The sequence below is a fragment of the Eubalaena glacialis genome, chromosome 20 (genome assembly GCF_028564815.1).
Source record: "Eubalaena glacialis isolate mEubGla1 chromosome 20, mEubGla1.1.hap2.+ XY, whole genome shotgun sequence".
Taxonomy (NCBI): domain Eukaryota; kingdom Metazoa; phylum Chordata; class Mammalia; order Artiodactyla; family Balaenidae; genus Eubalaena; species Eubalaena glacialis.
In genome coordinates, this window is record NC_083735.1 from 8,257,771 (window position 1) to 8,278,805 (window position 21,035).

General features: G+C 42.8%; 1 protein-coding gene across 1 annotated transcript in view; it reads left to right on the plus strand.

Annotated features, from left to right (window-relative positions):
• The first annotated feature begins 386 nt into the window (after nucleotides 1-386).
• Nucleotides 387-21,035, plus strand: part of CSMD1 (CUB and Sushi multiple domains 1) — a 1,818,880-nt gene continuing 1,798,231 nt past the window's right edge. The window contains exon 1 of the mRNA XM_061177359.1: nucleotides 387-474. Within this exon, the coding sequence (XP_061033342.1) occupies nucleotides 399-474 (76 nt within the window). The 5' untranslated portion in view covers nucleotides 387-398. The remainder of the gene's footprint in view (nucleotides 475-21,035) is intronic.

Here is a 21,035-nt window from a genome sequence, read left to right on the forward strand (position 1 = left end):
GCTCTCCAGCTGCCTCCGCTCCGGGTCTCTCCCGGCTGCGCGCGCTCCTCTCCCCGCCTCGCATCCTCCCGCAGCCTCGCCGCCTTGGTGCCTTCCTGCCCGGCTCGGCGGGCGCCCGTCCCCGGCCCCGGCCCGGCAGCCCGGTGTCGGCGCTCGGAGCAGCGCAGCCCTGCCTGCAGTGGTTCGGGACCCGATGCTATGAGAGCGAAGCCAGCCAGGCGCCCAGACCTGCGGGAGGCGTCGGATGCGCGGCCGGTCTGGGGACCGGGATCTTGCCCCCGCTCGCCTTGCTCTCTGGTGATTCTCCGGCTCTGTCCGTAGCCCTGCCGTGCCTCGGAGGAGACGGGCGCGTCTGAGAAGAGCCATCGGCGTCGTGCGCGTGTGGAATATCTGCAGACATGACTGCGCGGAGGAAATGCAAGTCGCTGCTGGCGCTGCTGGCGCTGTGCGCGGGGCTCCTCACTGCAGCCAAGGGTAAGGCGGGCTCGCCGGCTGCCGGGGGAGATGGGCGAACCCTCCGAGGCCCCGTTTGCGAACCAGGGGCCCGTTTGGAGGAGGGCAGGGTACCGAGTGGCCGGCCTCCGCCGGTGGCTCTCCGTCGCGGACGCCCGGGGATCGCGATGCTGGGAGGCAGCTACCATCGCCTTCTGCCCGCCCTCGTCTCCCGCGCCCCACCCCCGCCTCTCCTTCCCCCTGACTTGGGCCGAAACGAAATGTCTCTCCTTTCTCGGCGCTGGGGGCTGTTAGGGAGAAAGGAGCCAACCCCGAGTTGGGCTGAAACCGCGCCGCGGCGGGCGGTGGAGTCTCCTCGGCGATGTGGGCACAGCGGGTCCGGGTGGCTCGGTGGTTCCCGGGACGTTCTCCCCGGACCCGGAGCGGCTGGGAAAGTGGCCCGGGCCGAGGCGGCCCGGCAAGTTCTGGCCCTCTCGGGGTCCGGGCGCCACGGGCGAAGCGGCCTGCAGACCGGGCACCGCGCACCCTTCCTCCCTCTCCCTCCCACGTCCTCGGCCAGGCCGCCCCCTCCTTCCTCTCCCCGCACTTTGCTCCCTGCAAGTTGGAAGGAGCCGGCGAGGTGCGTGGAGAGAGCAGGGAGACCTGGACGGGGTTCAGCTCCAGCGACAGTCGCCTACTCACAGGGTTCTTCCCCCCTGCCATCCCTGGTCAGGGGAAGGAGTGTCCCCGGGTCGCTCCTCGGCTTGGAGCTCCGTGAACTTGGTGTTCTCCTTGAAACGAGTTAGGGAATGTTTTCCGCCAACTAGCCTACGGGCTGCAACCTCTGGGCTGGCAGCAGCTCCTGCACTTGTCTATTCTCTGGGAAAGAAAACAAGGTCCCTCTTGATTCAGAGAGACAGGGAGAGAGAGACAGAGAAGAGAGAGAGAGGGGATATAAATGGATTTTCACATTGCAAAGTACCTGCCCCCATTTCCTCATTGTAGCCTCCTTGGATACTCCCCCCGCGCTCCGTCAATCAACACACATCGTCCCACTCCTGAAAATATCTATATAATTTTTTTGTTTTCCTTTTTAAAGGATGGAGTCAAATCATGGTTTTTTTTGTTTGTTTGTTTTTCTTTTTAATGGCTATTTGCTCTTTCCCATGTAAAACTCCCCTTTCCTCTCTAGATTCTTCCATCTTCTTTTCCTCCCATTTTCTATTCCTTCAGTGTTCCAGATTCAGGGGTGATTGACAAGGCGAAGGAGGACTGTCTCTGGTTCCGTAGGAAAACTCCAGATGGGCCCGGCCTGGGGAGAGATGGAGCGACGGCAGATTAGGCGTCCCCGCGCGGTGGCTCCTCTCCACCTGCGTCCGGGGCTGGTTGAGAGCCGACAGCTCGGCACCAGCCCCTCCGGGCAAGCACCGGGGTGTCACAAAGAGGTGTCTGTGGGAATGCGCCCCACGATCCCAGGGAGCGCAAACGCAGGGTTAGTTGCTGGAGCTCAGGGTTGCTCGGGATTGGGGAGCTTCCCGAAGACACCGACCCTCCGCCCACCTGCCCGGCTTGGTCCAGCCGCCCCGCCTGGGGCGCCGCTGATGGAGCCACCGCGGAGGCACGGCCAGCCGAGCCGGGCGGGCGGGCAGCGGCCTCCGGGCGCGCTGGATTGGCTGGGCACAGAGGACGAAGAAGGAAGGGTCGAGGGCAAAGAGGGCTGTCCCTGGCAGGTGTGCGTCTGTGTGTCGGGGGTCCCACCAAGCCCCTGCGCGGAGAGGAAACACCTGCTACGCAACTCTGCACAACTTCCCGTCCCTCTCCCCAGCGCTCCAAGCCCAGCTGGGCCCCGGCCGCCTCCCGGCCTCGGCAGGCAGCTTAGCCTCTGAGCGCACTCTCGGTTCCCCGCGGTTCCGCGCGCTCTGAGCGCCCTTCCCCTGCAATTCGCAGGGCTTGCTGCGCCGAGGAGGTGGCGGCCCTGCCCGGGCTGCTTAATAATCCGCACACTTGTGTGCCGGGCGGATGCCGCCGCCGCCGCCGCTCCGGTGGGCCGGGCCTCTGGGCTCGGGTGGGGACGGGCCGAGGGTTGCCCTGGCCGATCCCGGGTCAACCCGGCAAGGGGCGCAAAGTCCTGGGCTCCCTGGAGGGGCAGCCGCACGGAAGACAGAGCCTCCTGCGCGCTGGGGGTCCCCGGTGCCGGCTGCAGAAGCCAAGAAGTGGAACCCAGGGTCCCAGGCCCCCTGGCGTGCGCGGTGCGAGAGTAGGGTGTGTGTGTGTGTGTGTGTGTGTGTGTGTGTGTGTGTGTGTGTGTATTTGCGCGTAAGGGGCCGAGAGTAGGGTGTGTGTGTGTGTGTATTTGCGCGTAAGGGGCCGAGAGTAGGGTGGGTGTGTGTGTGTGTGTATTTGCGCGTAAGGGGCCGAGAGTAGGGTGTGTGTGTGTGTGTGTATTTGCGCGTGAGGCACCGAGAGTAGGGTGTGTGTGTGTGTGTATTTGCGCGTGAGGCACCGAGAGTAGGGGGTGTGTGTGTGTGTGTGTATTTGCGCGTAAGGGGCCGAGAGTAGGGTGTGTGTGTGTATTTGCGCGTGAGGCACCGAGAGTAGGGTGTGTGTGTGTGTGTGTGTGTGTGTGTGTATTTGCGCGTGGAGCGGCCGAGCGGCCGCGCTCCCTGCGCTGTTGCTTGGTGGAGGCTTCGGTGGCTGCGCGTAGCTCCCCATCACCCCCGGGGGGTCCGGGGCCGCGTCTCCTCTGCGCCCGCGGGGTCAAGTGGGCGCGCAGGTGGCCGCGTGGGAGCGGGATGCGGGCGGGAGGCTGGGGACGCCAGCGCCGGCGTGGCCCTGCGAGCGCGCTGGGGGGCGGGGGGGGTGGTCGCAGTCCCCTTGGCGAGCGAGCCCGGGTGGCCAAGGTCGGGCCTCTGCTGGGGGGCGCCCGGGCCGCAGGCGCGCGGGAGGGCTTCCCTGAGGAGGAGCGGGGAGCGCTGGGGGCAGCGCCAGCCGCCGCCGCGGGAGCCGAGCCGCGCGCGCCCAGGTGGCGGCTCCCGCGGCGGCGCAGGCGGGCGGAGAGTTTTGATGCGTGGGGCGGAATTCGTGACCTGTGTGCGAGTCGTGAGACGCTGGAGGCGGCTGCGGTCGCGGTCATCAGAGCCCGGTACCTTCAGTACCCGGGTTGTCAGCTGTAGTTGGTTGTGCTTTCGGCCTGGGGTACCCGGGATTCCCTTGTGATACTCTTTTTCTTTTTGATTACTAACGCTGTTGTGAAGGTTGAGTCTCAAGTGTACATATCTCTTTAAAAGCAGCACATTTGCAGGGACCACGGGAGAGGGAAGAAGGCTTGAAAGCCTCTACAATATTCATCTAGTAAGTAGGTGGAATAATTCATTCCGTGAGCACTGAGATTTGCGCCCTTTATCTGGGGCTGATCTACTGCCTGTTTGGACAAAGTTTGCTTCTCAGTTGTGTTTTGCCACTGTGTGCAGCAAGGAGAATGCAGCTATTTGCAGGCATTATTCAGAAAGTGTCCTAAAAAGAGGCACATATAATAGTAGCCCTATGGGTCTCACCGTAGGAAGCCTGGGAGAGAAAGGTGGAGTGTTTCTCAAAATCCCTGATTCTGAAATTCACCAACCCACCCAGCAAAGAGATTTAAGTATGCCTTGCCAAATTTCCACAGAAACCCTACAAGGAGAGAGAGGGAGGGAGGGAGCGGGGGTGGGGGGGGAGAGAGAGAGGTGTTTCCCAAACCTGCCTACTTCTATGTGAGTTACCTCAATTCTCATCACCAGGAAGGATGCTAAGACCTTTCATTTGCTGGCCAGGATCCTTATGGCTGGGCCACTGCACACATATGTATATATATACTCTCTCCTGGGGGAGACAGGAACTCCTGTGAATAAGTGGCTTTCGAGGGCAACCCCTGATCACTAAAAAGGCAGGCCATCTAAAAGGAAGTTAATGTTTCTGCATTCACGATCTGCTTAGCAAATCACATTTATTTTTTATTGAGTTGTCAAAGGATTCTGGTTTTTTTTGTTTGTTTTTTGTTTTCCAATTTATAACTCTTCAGCCCATAGCTCTAGTGCTTCTGGAGCACCTATATAATTCTTCATTAGGGATTTTAAGTCCTTAAAAAGGTAAGCAAAGGAGAGGCTTTCTTCCTAAGTGACAGGTTTTGTAAACTTGACTAGTAGGACAGTGAGGTCTCATTAAACAAGTCCCGAGGACCCAATAGCAAGTAGTAAGTGGTAGTAGAATTCCCTCAGGTCTCAAGAATCTCTGCAAACACAGACCTTGAAAGGAAAGGGAATCACTATTTTGATATTGGCTTTCAGCTGGCCAGTCCTGCTTGATGAGAAGAAGGCCAGGACTACAGTTGAAAGTTCGTACAGGGACTTCCCTGGTGGTCCAGTGGTAAAGAATCTGCCTTATAATGCAGGGGACTCAGGTTTGATCCCTGATCAGGGAACTAAGGTCCCACATGCCGCAGGGCAACTAAGCCAGCATGCCACAACTACTGAAAAATAAAAGGAAAGTCCGTACAGGCAGAAGCAGCTCCTCCTGGGGGCAATGCTTCCTTAGTCTCCAGTTTTTTGTCTCAAACAAACACCAACAGGGCTTTGAAAATGTCAAGAAAATGGTTCTGCTTCCTTTAAGAAACAGATAAACAAAGGCTCCGTGGCCAGTTAACGCTCATTGCAGAGGAAATAGCAAATCCAGTGTAGACATTTCTAAGCTGTCAAAATGCAAATGGCATATTAAATACTCTGTGCTCTACGGAATTCTAAGTGGGCCTCTTTCTGCTGAGCTCACAGTGAAAATAAGCCACTAGGACTTGCATACGTGCGATTTAAACTTCACATTCCCTTTAGCCTTTTCTGTTTCTCTGGTGAGGTTCATTTCTCTCTGGAATTAAGAAGTTGATTGGGTACTCCTTGCATAGAGTAGATGACAAAGCTATGTTGTCTTTTAATTTTATTTGTTTAGCTAATACATCAGAAGAAGACATCTGAGTTAAAGGTGTAGATACTGTACAGCCTACGGTATTTGCGTCCTTGGCTTACCTGGTCATATTTAAAAGCCTGTTGGTCCCTGTGCCGCTGGAGTAGGAAGCTGGATTACTGGACCAGTAGTGGTAACTGATAGAATCAAACCAGTTTCACTTTGCAGTCAGGCCACCATGGAGACCAGACATGGATAATGTTTGCAACAGGAGAACTGGCGTGGATGTGCCATCTGGGGCAAAGAAATTGACACTTTGGCTGGGCTGAAAATAAGTGGTCCTAAAGGAAATCAACCCCTTGAGCTTGTCTTCAGTTGCATGGCCACTGGGCTTAGCTCACTGGGTGTCCGTTTCAGAACCACCTGTGAGTATGAAAATCAGATAATCATATTTAGGTATTTGCCTAAGTGCAAGGAAATAAGTCTCTGGTACAGTGATGTTAAGATGATCTTAAATGACCTTTGACTAATTAATCTGTCCATATGTAGGGTGGAATTTAGGCCCAAGTATGCAAGTGGATAAGTACCAGAATTAAAATTCCCATTATAGAAAAAAAGAATAGAAGAAAATTTTTTCATTGAACTGGTTAAAACTGACTGATTGTAGCAGCTTTATGGAAATAATGCACACCGTGTGGTCCTCCTCCCCCCACAGATCAACCTCTTTGGATGCAGAGTATGAAACACTTTTTTCTTTTCTTTTTGTTTTTGAATTTAGCTGCAATTTCCTTAAACCGTTTATACCAACCCCTAGTTTGGAGGAGAGGAAATGCCCTCAGTGCTCTAGGGAGGCTGCACCGTCTGTCTTTAGTCTTGAACATCTTTGTTCTAGGTGCAGGAGATTTCCTCATCGCTAGGCACACCATCTCACTTAGCAAAACCTCCTTCTGCATATGCTGGAAACATTCTACTTAGGAATAACATTACAACAAATTAACTTGATTTAGAGTCACTGTTACTTTGACCCACTATATGTATCTCTTGCTAAAATTTCTTCGGTGAATGAAAAACATGCAGGCGTGGACATGTATTAAAAATAACTACTGTATCTTTTATGCTTCTAATACATTTTGCAATTTATTGGTTGAAATCCTCCTGCTTTATTTTGCACTAGTTTTAGCTCGGGGAAAGCTATAAAAGGGAAAGGGATATTTCACGATTGTCATTCTTTGCAAATATAAGTAGAATAAAAGTGGTACTTCCATCTTAATGCTTATAATCTTAATGTGATTTTGCCCCATTGTCTGGAAAGCCGGAAGTCATGAATAATGCTTTGTGATTTAAAAATTATCCTCGTTACTAACATTAGATCAAGGGAGATAGAGGCATGAAAGAATCTCGTTGGTACTACTACTTCCCAGTTTTTTCCACAAATGAGTCACTTTTAGGATATTATTACAACCCGAGATTTAAATGACATAAAATATTACCCTGATTCTAAGCACCTTTATTCATTTATTTTCGGGTTGTGTGTGTTTTGGAGGGTCTTCACCTCAGTAAGATCCAAGAAAACCTCATGTGGCATGTAGATATTATTAATGTAAATCCAACTGTCTGCCTGATTTATCCAGATAATTTTAAGCCACATGAGTCCCAGTGGAATCAGAGCAGCTTTTGAGGACATCAAGCATTTCTCCAATGTATGTTTTGGGTACTAAACATGTTACCTTTATCGTAGTAGATGTTGGCATTGTGGCCTTGATGTCGAGTTTTTGAATAATCTTTTGCAAACTTTGTGTGCATCATAACCACTTGAGGCCTTGTTTCAAAGCAAATCCCAAGGCTTCTCCCTCAGGTGATTCTCAATAGTAGTTTTGGGTGGTGTCAGAGATCTATCTTTCTATCTATCTATTTATCTATCTTTCTATCTGTCTATCTCGACCTCCCTTTCAATGAGTCCTCAAAATCTAATAATCTCTTCACGTAGACTTCACAGGCTAATTAGCCCACCCTGATTTCATGACGAATATACTATATTATGAAACTGTGGAATTATTTCAGAAGACTTCTTCTTTTTCATTAGTGCCCCCATTATCAGTGTTCATCATTCTAGGCTGTTTAATCTTTTTTTTTTTTTTTTTTTTTTTAAATGGTTTTACAGCAAAGCTGAGATTCAGGTTCCTTGTCTGTAGTGTTTATATTATGGGATGACTTCAAGGGATAATTGTACTCTTTCATATAAAAATACCATATGAATAAATTATTTTTTTTTCTTTTACTGTTTAGTATACTCTGATATGATTAGTGTTACAGAAGAAGGAGCTAAGTGTTAGATTAAAATTAGAATTATTTGGGGAGTGATCGCTAATGAATTAAAGCCTTTGAAATTAATTGTGAATTCTAAGCAGTCCTTTTCCAGATGCCTGGTGAATCTCTGTGCCTTCCTTCACAGAAACTTACTTATTTCTCCTCTTGTTTTTAAGAGAAAGTGTCTTTATTGATCTTTTTCAAGTGAGTAATTGTCTACATGAAGTTGAGAGTCATGTAAAATATATGGCGGGCTCTCGCCATTCCTGTTCCTATAAAATTCCGCACCCTTGACCTGAGTTCTTAAAACCAGAGAACTCTCTGAGTGAATTTTCACTTCCTTTTTCTATCAGTAAATGGATAATCAGCACCACAGACCTTTGGCTTTTATGCAAATAGAGAATCTTCAGAGATACAGAAAGTTAAACACAACGCCTTAGGAAAATGGATTCTCCTGGGCTGAAGGATATTCACTTTTCTTTCAAAGAATGAACCAGAGTGTGTTCAAAGGCTGTCAACAATTTTTGTCTCCTTGTTTCAGACTTTTTTTGTGTGTGGTTAGAAAAGTGATGTACTTTGATGTATAGTACAGCTGTGGATAGTTAAGACTTGCAGGGTGTGATTGACACTTCGTACATAATAGAGGAGGGACCCTGACAACATAAGAAGGGTCACATTTTTACAAGAAATTAACAAAGTGGAGCAGATACTTCCCTTCTTGTGCTAGAAATGTAAATTTCTTCGGCATCAATCTTGCCTTCCTGTCCGTCTCATTCTTGTTCTCCTTTCTTTCAAAATATAATTATTGTGAACAATTTAAGTCAAATCCAGCCATTGGAGTTTTCTCTTTTTTATGGTGCTGGCTCTAGAAATGAGGGTGCAGTTTATCTGTGGGCTACCTGCTCAGTATGGGTGCTCCCTTTTATATGGAAACAATATGACATTTTCTAAATATAAATCCTTATACTTTAAAAATTTTTTTGTAGATAACATCAAGAGAAAGTCAAGTGGGAAAAATCATCTCATTATTACATTTAAGCATCTAGAAGGAGCTGCTGTCATTTCAGGGAAATGTATGTTTCTAGTCAACTACCATGCTTAGTAATGAAGACCTAGGGGCCAGAGAAGAGATTTGGGAAGTCTAGACTCTTAAATAGGTTTATAGTCACCCTTTGGCTCACTTGAAGTGTCACAGCAGGTGGCCACTAGAATCACTCAAGTCAGTATCACTGGAATTCACAAGCACTTGCTATTTACCTACACACTTTAACAAAGAAGACTGAATCTGTGATGCCCCCCCTGGAGCTTACATTCTTCAAAACAGAAGCAACAACAAAACTAAAATAGCTTGACTTTGATTAGCGTTTATACAAATATTAGACTGTGTCAGAGACATTAAAGCTCATGCGGATGTTGGAGAGGAGTTTGCATAAGAGGTGAGATCTTGATACAGCCTCTCAAAGAGTGGAGGAGAAAGAACAGGGACAAAAGGAGTGAGAAAGAAGGTGAGTGAGAACCGGCCCTGAGGAAGTACAGCCAGACACACCCCCCCACACACTTTTTTTAGAGCCCAGCGAGGACCAGGTTAAGTGTTGAGCGTGTAGATGAACCTATAAATATTGATGCTTGGTGGAATCCTCCTCAGAAATTCTTCTGTGGGTCCTTAAAGCTAAAAGACCAAATGTGAAGGCATGTAAACTACTGTCCTAAGACTATTTCCTGAAATATGAAAATATACATCTTTTTCTTGGCCTTCCCTCCTCCTTCCCTCACAAAGCCAGTGGGTCAGACCCTACCCTTTTTTGGCTGGGAATCTATTTCTTGGAAACGGGAATTTCTGTTATCTTAAACATCTTTTCCCCCCAAGTTCCAGGATTGTTGCTGTAACTGACGTGTTTTGTTGTAATGACCTCTAGAATGTAATACAAACAGAACATTGGGTAGGAAAAAAAGCGCTTTTTGGTTTACTGGCAGTGTGTTTTGGCATCCTAAGTACTGTATGTACTTGTGCAGAATACAGCGTGTTTCCCCCAAACTGACTTTCAGAGTGTTTCATAATCCGGCTTCATCTCTCACGCTCTGTCTCTGTGCTTCCTCCTGGTGACTCCAAGTTCAACTAAATCAGTTTAATGCACATCCTGAAATGCACCTTGATTCCATTTATCCCAAGCCTAGCAGCTTGAGTCCGCTTCTACTTACCTCTCCCGTAAGCCAGTCACCCAATCGCTCCTTCATCTGAATTTCTTTGTTACTTACTGTGTTTCACGATGATCTTTCATAAGGTTGTAAATTGAAAGTTTAGGATCTTCTAAAACAAAACAAACAAACAAGAACATTGTTTGTTGGTTTTGTTTCCGTTTGTTTATATCATTCTTACTTCATAGATTTTTTTTTTTTGAAATATAGTTGATTTACAATGTTGTGTTAGTTTCCAGTGTACAGCAAAATGATACTTCATAGATCTTAACATTTGGAGAATTGAAAGACATTCTTGGAACTGTCATCATGCTTCCTTATACGTTCACTATTCCTTCAATGAATAAACAACTGTTCTCATATACCTGATTCTCTCCATTTTTTTGTGAGTCAAATTAATGTGTTGAAAATATTTTGTGAAAGGACTCATAGGAAAGAGATGACCAATGGAAGGTATCAGTAATGACTTTTTCAGGTCACTGTGCATGATTTATTTATTCACATACCTAAGCTAGAACATGTCAGAGTAATTAGCTTTGAAACACTATATCCAAGTTATTATTTTGCCACACTTATTTGATTCATTCATGCTTCTTTCTCATAATTGTTTCTCTTTGTATACAAAGTAAGGTATCTGGGCTGTTTGCAATTTTTCTTCTTCTAGTGATAATAATTTAATGATATTAGAGCGTGTTCAGATATGTCAACCTACAGTTGTCATTTTGATCTTCATGGCTATTTTCTCTCTCTGCTTTTTAATTTAAAAGAATTATATAAGAGGATTACAGAACAAAGAAGAACTAATCTCTTTCTTTTACCACTGCAATTACAAAATTACTTTCCCAGTGTTCTCTAGTGGCAACAAGACAAATAGAAGAGACATGGTGTCAGGGTATTTAAAAAATGAGGGGTATTCTGACCCGAAAGTACCAAAACTACAGCCACGCCAAACTTGGGGGTATGATTTATAGCTCCTGGCAAGTGTGTTTTTCTTTCAATTTTATGATGGATGGACAATAAGAGGCCTTTTAAAAAACAGTTGTGATAAAAATAATATGAAGTGTTACATGACAAAGTGAAGTGATGATGGGTTTTCTTACTTTTATATGTACGAACAAAACCTGTGAGAAGGAAAAAAAAGTACATAAATTGGAGATCTTGTGTTATTTATTTAAGCCTTAAAATCGGAAAAAGAGGTTTGAGCCACTTTTTTATGCCTTTTAGTGAGTGTTCATTCTTTGTCCCAAATTAAGGAGGAATCGAGTCAGAAAGTGGATGATATTCATAGCAAGATCATGTTATGTTGTCCTCTGTTCCCCACTTTTATCCTCCCTGCCGGATCAGACATCACCAGGAGCAGTTAAGAGCTAGAAAATCGAGTTGTGAAGGACGATTGGAGGAGGAGTCTTCCTTCTCAACACTGTTTGTATCAGCAAGCTATTGCTATGTAACATTATTACCGCAACCCAGAAGCTTAAAATAGCACAGAGATAGGATTATAGTTTCTCTGTGTCGGTGTCTGTGTATAGAGTAGCTGGGTCACACGCCCTCTGCCTGTAATCCGACAAAGCTGTAATCAATGTGTTGGCTGGGACTTTAGTCTCACCTGAAGCTCAGCTGGGGAAGGACCCAGTCCTGAGATGACTCACGTGGCTGGCGGAATTCCATTCCTTGTGGTTGTAGGACTGAGAGCTTAAGTTTATTGCTGGCCATTGGCCAGAGCTCACCCTCAGTTCCTTGAGAGGCCGTCATGGTTCCTTGCCTCATGGGGCTTCCCAGCATGGCTTAAAGCCAGAGAAGGAGAGAGAGACTCCAGCAAGTAGGGTGCTACGGCATTGTATGTAATCATATGATCATGGGCACGCAAGCATGTGTAGCCCATCACTTTTTCCATTATTCTGTTGGTTAGAAGTAAGACCCAGGTCCTGCCCACCTCAAGCGGCAGGGAACTGTACAGGACATAAACATCAGGAGGCAGGGATCGTGGAGGCCACCCTGAGAGTCTGTGCACCATGGTGTCCTAGAAATATATTGATATAGAAAGAGCATCATTCAGTCAATAAGCAAATGGCCGAGGACCTGATTAAAAATGGGCAACAAATATAAATATTTTATAGAAAGAACAAACACAAATGATAAATGTAGGAAAAGAACCCTAAACTTATTATTGATCAAAATAACATTGAAAAAAGAATGTTATATTTTCCCCAATGCATTTGTAAAACTATACTTGGTATATCACATGTTAGCAAGTACATAGAGAAATCACTTCCATACACTATTGTTGTATATCTAGAAACATTTAGGGAGGAGATAATTTGGCCATACCAATCACAATTCTAAAGTAGCAGATATTTTAGCCCAGAAATGTGATACATCCTTCAGCAATATATGCGTATTCATTTTAGCCCACTCTCTGATAGTGAAAAATTAGAGCTTAAATGTCAGTCATCCTAAAATAGCTAAATAAATTGTTCTATAGCACACTGTGTTGCCTTTACGAAAGCATGTCCATGATAAAGGATCAAGTTGAAAATTCAAAATAGTATGTATATGCCATTCCCATTTTCATGTAGGGAAAAGTCAAGTTACTTCTTTACACATGTAAAAATATCTGAAAAGATGCACACATTATAGCATTGGCGTTTAAGTGTCGTTTGACTTTTTTGGGTAACTATGTCAAACTTCTCTAAATAAAATAATAGTTCTTAAATTGAAAAGAATTACCTGAGGAAGAAAAAAAGTAGCTTTTATCAGATCATGCTGATGAGCAGAGATAGATTATAAGATTTTTGAACTTGAAGTGACCTTCAGGTTTATAAGTCCACTCTCTTTTACTTGTGTCCAGAGAACTTGTGTCTTGCACAGATTCATAGGGAAAACTAAGGCAGAACTGAGTCTAAGCGAACACTCCTCCCATGGGAGCCCACAGGCCTCTTGGTGACCCAACTCTCCATCTCCCCCACCCCCACCATCTCCCTGATGTAAGTACAGCAGCAGCACTGAGTAATAATCTCCTGACATGATCATCTGTGAGGACAGTATGGCTAGGAATGTTCTAGGCTTAAACTAAAAACCTGATATGATCCTAGCAGCTAGAGAAGCACAGCATTCAACCTTCATACTTCTGAGATGGTCCAGAACCACTGGGGGCACTGCAGGACCCTCAGTAGGATGGAAACATGTTAAAAGATTTAGCTACTTTGTTAAATAGTTACCTGCCATAATTTTTTTTAGGTCAGGAAAAACACAGTGCCACAATGTCACCTAGCTGGCGCTCCCTTTGTGTTCATAGTTAATATATTTTCTATCAACGATCATTTGGAGGACACATTTGTCGTGGAAGAATATTTAATTCCGAAGAACTCAACACTTGAAATTCCACTGCACTGAAATCTTTTATTTATTGGAACTGCTCCAATTAGTACAATTAGACAGTTGCCTGTTTGCATTTCTTAATGATTAGAAGCACTTGAATCATGAAATCACTCCACGGAAGTGAGAACCAGTTCATTTTTTCGATTGACCATTAATGTTGGAGGATAGAAATTGTCTTAAGTTTTTATGTGCTCAGGGTACCATTTTGGACAGGATATACAGAAATGCTGTGTTTTATGTGTCTGACGGCATCCTCCAGGCAGCTAAACAGTTAGGGTTCAGTCTCCATATCTGCCCCTAGTAGTATATGCCTTAAAGGACATAAAACTCTCTCATACACTGTATCCTCATCTTTGCACAGAGCTGTTAACTGGACTTAATAAGGATTCGATGAATGAGCACAGATAAAAAGCTTAGAACGGTACCTGGCAGTTACTAATCTTAAGTAAATGTTACAACTATTTTATTATGGCAACTAAAATATTAGACTGTCAGTTCTAGTTATGGCCACGGAAGTAACATTGGGGAAAACCCAGTTTTGCTGGAGAGAAATTATTTGTAAGTGGAGATTAATAATTTAATAATTACATTTGTATGTGAGTGTCTTATATTTTTATAAGAATCATCCTGATACTAGTTTCTACAATTCTTTGGGATGCTCAGAATACTTTTACATTTGCTACTTCATTGACAGATTAAAAAAAAATATATCGATTGCTCAGTAAGGTCAAGTGATAATCGGATCCCCGTCATGATTTGGCCTCATGCCTCACATTTGGGTTGAATAACGTTAAATGCTCAGTACAGTCACTTTGAAGAAATGTGTTTTAAAGTCATTTATGACCAGGAAGCCTTGACATTTGAAGTGACCATGAGAGAAACAATAAAAGAAAAGAGTAGAAAACTTTTTAAAATAGCATTGTCTGAAGGCTCATTGGCTGTATTCTTGACACCATGCGATGCTTTTATATTCTGAAAGAGTTTGTGTATTTTTTCTAACTGCATAGTTTTTCTTAAGAAAAGTGTCTGAGGTTACTTTTACAAAGAAAATTTGAAATACTGCACCTTGCCAAGTAAGCCTTGTGAAAAGCCTACGTAGGTGAGGTCTTTGCTAGGCGGCGTAGTAAACATTACCTTTCTGAACATGAAGGACAATCAGTGGAATTGGAGAGTCTGGAAGATTAAAGTGTGTAAAATTGTTAGGGCCCCGTTCATTGACTTAAACTCAAACCCCTTCCATAAAGATGGAGCAGTCAGGCTCTGGCCCTTTCCTTCTGGTCTAGGCTTCCCAGTTTACCCAGTTTAGGGTCTCATCACTTAAGTATGATTGACCATCGAATTGAAAATCTGCCATACCTCCTCCTCCTGCTCTAGGTCTGAATACCTGTGTTGAATATTCAAAGGTAGAGTCTGTCAACAAAAATAATCAATAAGCAGTCAATAATAAGAATAGAAAAGAGCTTTATTTGAGCCAAACTGAGGACTATAGCCCGGAAGCCAGCTTCCCAGATAATGCTGAGGAACTGCTCCAGAGAAGCAGAGTTTTCAGCACAATTTCATGTCTTGTCAGAGCAAAGAACGTTAAACAAGTCAGGGATACATTGCCTCAAGTTTTCAAAAAAAAAACAAAAAACAAAAAACAAAAAACCAGATCAGCCTGTACACAGAGAGTCAGTGTGGCTTTGGCTTCTGGGAAGGGAATCTTATCATTGAAGAAGGATCGGCATTGGCCTCCCAAGAAGGAAGGCATTTCATCTTTATTTTTAACATGGACATTCTTTACTTCTGGTCAATGAAGTTATTATTTAATTATCTTCTTTAATAATTAAAGCAGGTGTACAATGTATGTCTGATAGACTGCAAACAGGCTGTTCTAGTTAGCATCAAATTCAAGTTAACCCATGTATAAGCCAGAGTAACTTCCCCACACCTTGATATGTGAACATTTCTTTTATCAAGTCCCAACGTGTGAAAGCCCTAGTTAGAGTGACCCAGGTCCGTTCTGCATGGTGGTCTGTCCAGGGTCACGTGATCAAGACTTTCAGAACAGGCAGCCCAGGACCCCAGTGGCCGATAGCAAAACACGAACCCTTCAAACTCAAGGGGGCCCAGTCTGCTATCCAAGGGACCGTCCGTCTCTTCCCATCCAAAGTGGCCAATTGCAGCCAGCATCGAAACCTGCCGACTCAGCCACTCTGTAGGGCCTGCCGAAGAGGAAGGGGAGGCCTTGGTGCTGGGGACTCCGTGAACATGGGAGCAAGTGGGTGGATTAAGTACTGAAAGGTTGCTCAGCCGGTTCCTGGCAGGCCAGCCCTCTGTGTCCTCAGGTGGGGTCCTGCCTCAGGCCCCCTGCTTCCATGCCCACTGCATCTTCTCCAGTGAAAGCTAACTCGGCAGCAGTAGAACCTGTGCTTCTGCAACTCAGTTTTAAATGGAGTCTGTAACAGAGACGCCCAGTCAACATTTCTCCAGCAAGCGTGACTCCAGACCTAGGTTCTGCCTGTCACATGGGACAGTAGCTTTGCGAGGATGTGCATCAGCAGAGTGATTTCAGTGAGACCCACCTGAACGTGGTCTTGAGTGAGGTGCTGTCTGGGTGATCTTCTCAGGAGCTCTGGGGATTTAAGTTTTTAGGCCACTTTTAGAGCCCAGAAAAGAGAAGGCATTGTTCCCCAATGTGCAGGAGACCAGGAATATGTACTCACCACTCACATACACACCGGTTTCCTTTAGCTTGAAACCCTTTGGCCTCTGCCACAGGATTAACTGCCAAATGAGCTTATGCTGAGCAGTGCTGTGTTTTGAATGAAGAGGAAACTTCTTGCCTTGTTTCAGAGAGTAGAACTTTACGTTCTAATCTGATTTTTGCAGAATAACTCATATTCTATTTGGCTATGCTTGAAGGAGCTATGTCATCAATTAATTTTTTTTCGAGATAGAAAATAGTTAACAAAAGTGTAAAACTAATGATCAACATCATATAGAAAGACTAAGAACCAGTGGTTGAGGAAGACATGGTCCATGTAGAGAATCGCACCAATATGACTGTTGGTAGTAAAATTTGTATAAAAACGAGCACTTCACCAGCACTTATCATGGCCAGTTCTCGTGCATACGGGAGACATCTGACAAATTTCAGTATTTGGAGAAAAAGGCAACAACAGATGCCCTGATTCCACCACTTCAGAAAACACTGGATCCCGCTGTGGGTCTTCTTTGCTTATTTCTGACTAGTGATGAGTCTCAGCATATCTTTAAGCACTGTTGCACTAAAGCGGCACTTACTTTAATAAATGTTTGATAAAGAAAGAGGCCAGTGGAAGGAGTAGATGTGTAACATACCTACCATATCCAATTTATTCCTAAAATGACGCATTTCCAACAAGTGCATGCTGGGCTGAGCGTGGGGATGGCGTTATTCAAACAGATAGTTCTGAAGCAAAACATCCTCTTAGCTTGTGTAGGACGGAGGCGCATAGTTGTAGGTAAATTTCAACACACGGTGCATTTGTTTTAAAGCTATTTTTAATATTCTTTAAATTGAAGTATAGTTTATTTACAATGTTGTGTTAATTTCTGCTGTGAAATTAATAAAACAAAGTGATTCAGTTATACATATATATATTCTTTTTTAAAATATTTTTTTCTATTATGGTTTATCACAGGATATTGATGATAGTTTTCTGTGTAAAGCTGTTTTTAGATTATTGGATTCTTTTGGACAAGGTAAAAATATCAGTCCAAAGAATTTTATACATATTGAACTTTATGCATGCAGAGAGCTAAAAACAATATGTAATACTAGAGGGGCAGTATGAAATCATTCTATATGTTTTTAATAAAATTATATTCAAGAACAAATTGCTGTTTTTGCATTTTGTTAAGATGCCTTCACTAATTTAGTGCAGTATGTAAATAGGGGAGGACATCTTTTAAGACATTTGAAAGTAAGACAAGGAATAGACAATTTTTGAGGTAGTTACCCATATACTTGTAGATACATTGTTAGAGAAAAAAAACCCCGTGATTTGCGATAGCCCCATAATAATTATAAACCAATTTTAGACCCTTATGTCTAGGAAGTTATTACCTGCAACTGAACAGAAGCTCCATTCCAAACCAGAAAGGCATACCTGTCCGCTGTACAAGGATTCCTTTTTCAATCAGATTTTCTCATAGTAAATAAAATTGTTTTCTTTTGGAGGTAGCCAATCTGAGCAACTTAGGAAACAGTATCGATCCCTCCTGATCACTTATCGCAGACCCTTCTGGGCTACAGAGGCAGGGTCCACTCTTTATTTTTTCTTTCTTATTATTATTGTCAATTGTGTATACACAGTTGATGACTGTCACGGGTTGTCGTGGTCTTTGCCATCACAACACTTGGCTGTGGTCTGTGCACACAGGGTACACATTGGGGTGCATATATCTTTTTGAATTAGTGTTTTAGACTTATTCAGATATACACCCAGGAGTGGAATTGCTGGGTTATATGGTAGTTCTGTTTTTAGTTTTTTGAGGAACCTCTATATTGTTTTCCATAGTGGCTGTATTAATTTTTCTAAGGCAAAGGAAACAAAAGCACAAATAAACAAATGGGACATAATTAAACTTAAAAGCTTCTGCACAGTATAGGAAACGATCTGCAAAATGAAAAGACAACCTACTGAATGGGAGAAAATGTTGCAAATGTTATGCTAGATAAGGGGTTAATATTCAAAATATATAACAGCCCATACAACTCAATGTCAAAAAAAAAAAAATGACCCAATCAAAAAATGGGCAGAAGATATAAATATACATTTTTCAAAAGAAGACATAAGATGGGCCATAGGCACATGAAAAGATGCTCAACATGGCTAATCATCAGAAAAATGCAAATCAAAACTACGATGAGGTATCACCTCACATCTGTCAGAATGCCTATTATCAAAAAGACAACAAATAACAAAAGTCAGTCTTATATTTGATCACAGAGACTTTTTGATTTCTCACTACATTGGGCAGGAATAAACTCTGTAGGTTTCAGTAGAAGTCAACAATATTTTTATGTGTTTATGTTGGTTTTTAAAGTTACATGTATCATTTAAATGCTAGAAAGAGTTCTGGAACCCAAACTAGGAAAAGTAAGGCTTCAATACAAGCAAATCTTATTTTCAGTGCAAGTAAATTTCACATAGATTATTGAAATTCATGCAAATGTTTAGTCAACTAATTTATTGAACATCACATATAAGACAAGTCCTGTTCTAGTTGCCATGGGTCCAAAGTAAATGAGATAAAGTCCCTGCCCTCAAGCATTTTACATTCCAATAAAGATGATTTTTCTCAATAATGTGATCAGAATAATCAAAAAAACAGTAAAAAATAGTGAAGCGTGCTAACAAGATATTGGATCTTCAAAGAAGAATCCATGTTCCTCAGTATGCTGTTACATTTAATAAATACAATATAGCATGAGTTTCTTTTGATTGCCCCAAAATTCTGAATCATTTAGGTTTTATGCACTGTTTTCCCTTCTTTGTGATATCCTTAAAAGGATGAAAATTATGAAACAGTAGAATCAATTCCACAGAAAATCCAAATGATTTTTTTAAATTGATATAGTTGATTTACAATGTTGTTTTAGTTTCAGGTGTACAGCAGAGTGATCCACGTATACATATATATTTATTCTTTTTTTAGATTCTTTTTCCTTATAGGTTATTACAAAATATTGAGTATAGTTCCCTATGCTATGCAGTGGGTCCTTGTTGGTCATCTATTTTTTATATACTAGTGTGTATATGTTAATTCCAAATTAACCTATCAAATGAGTTTTCATTTGTAAAAATGACAGCTAAACCACACAATATTTACAAGGCTATACTCCAAAAATAGGTGTCAGTACTTTCACTCATTCAGTGCAAACATTCATGCAATTTCACTTTGTTTCAGACACTAGGAAGAAAAATTCATGAGATAAAGTGATTAACAAGACAACATAAAACTCCTGATTTTCTGGTGCCTATAATTTAGACTTTGTAAATCTTAAGTTTTTTTAATTGAAGTCTAGTTGATTTAAATATTATATTAGTTTCAGGTGTACAGCATAGTGATTCAGTATTTTTATAGATTATAGTCCATTTAAAGTTACTATAAATATCGACTGTATTCCCTGCCCTGTACAATATATTCTTGTAGCTTGCAGCTTATTTATTGTAGCCAGCAAAATGTGTTTGTATTCATGCAATCTCAGGGATGAAATTCCCTGCCTAACACAGAACTTCTTTATTCGGGGTCCTTGAAAGAAATCCAGCGATTTCTCTTTGAGTATCATCTAGCGTCCTATTCCAGGGTTTTATGATGCCCTTAGGGGAAGAATCTGTATCTCCACACCCTGAACCCAAGTCTCCATCGCTGTAACGTCTCCACGTGTGGTCTCACCTCTGTCTCCCAGGACAACATAGAGAGACAGTACTCCTCCTTTCATCAGACAGATCTGAAAATACTGGGAAACGGATTTTATATTCCTTACCTTCCTCTCCTCAGCTTTTTATCCCCTCACATTTTCCCCCCAAGTCCCTTGAGACTTTCTTCAGTTTTTGGCTGCTGCTTTTGAGATAAATATTGCTCCCTAATAACTATTTATTACACCTAAAATACATGATGTCTGCTCCCAGTGAATGGCTTTTATGGAAAATATCTTATAAATAATCAAGTACTAGTATGTCTGCATTAACAGGGGTTTAAAGGCTACTTTTCCCCTCTTAGAACTTATTTGGTCGAGTCAACTTATCTTCCAATTCTGTATTTTCCACATATAATAATGGGAATTTTATTCACTTTGGAAGAAATATAGTTTACAAAAGTTGATAATATTTATACAAGGGATGTGAGAATAGAAAATAAATAATTTCAAAAATATTTTTCAGCTGTATATGTGCAAGGAAATAAGAATAATCTTATACATTTTTGTGCATGCCTTTGCAATTAGAAATTATAGTTTTGAATGTGCGATAAACATAGCCTACTGTTAAATACATTTCCGACTTAAATCTCAAGAAATTAGGTCAGAGAAAAATAAATCTTCCTCCCTTTCCTTCTTTAGTTTCATAATAATTATGACAAATAGCACCCATGTTCCAACTTTCACTCCAAAAGACTAGAATTAAGGAAATTTGAATTATTATAGTGTTAGAAGAATGCCTTCTCAATATCCCTTTATGAAATGGTGTCTGTTTTACCATATGGTTTCTGAGACTGACTGTTCTGTAGGATCAGAGTTAATTCATGATTCAAGAATGGATGTGGAGGACATTCATACTAAAATCATTTTTAAGAGCTTTTATGTAAAAAATGTTTTTAATCACTTTATGAACTTTTAATATAGGTTATTTGATAGCATTAAATCTCATTTTTCAAAGATGCCATCTTTATGTCACTCTATTTTTGGTTTTTGTGCTCAAAAACTATAGATTATAAGAACTGAAAGAGACCTTAGATTTCATTTTGTTCAGTCTTAATTTGGTGTATGAAAGAAGTACAATCCAGATGGAAAAAAAAAAAAGTCAAGAGCAAAGTGAAGACTAAAGTCCAGATCTGTCACTTCTCCCACAGTCACAACCAGATGCTCCCCTCCTGAAACCACAGATAAAGTTCTCGAATTCTCTTCTGAATCTATAGATGTCACAGGTGCACACAGAATTGTAAAGTAAATCCAATCTTTGTTACATAATCGTGCATTTTGTCACTTTGCTTTTCAGTGAGATATTGAAATAACTTTCTAAAATGTATGATACTTTTATTTTGGT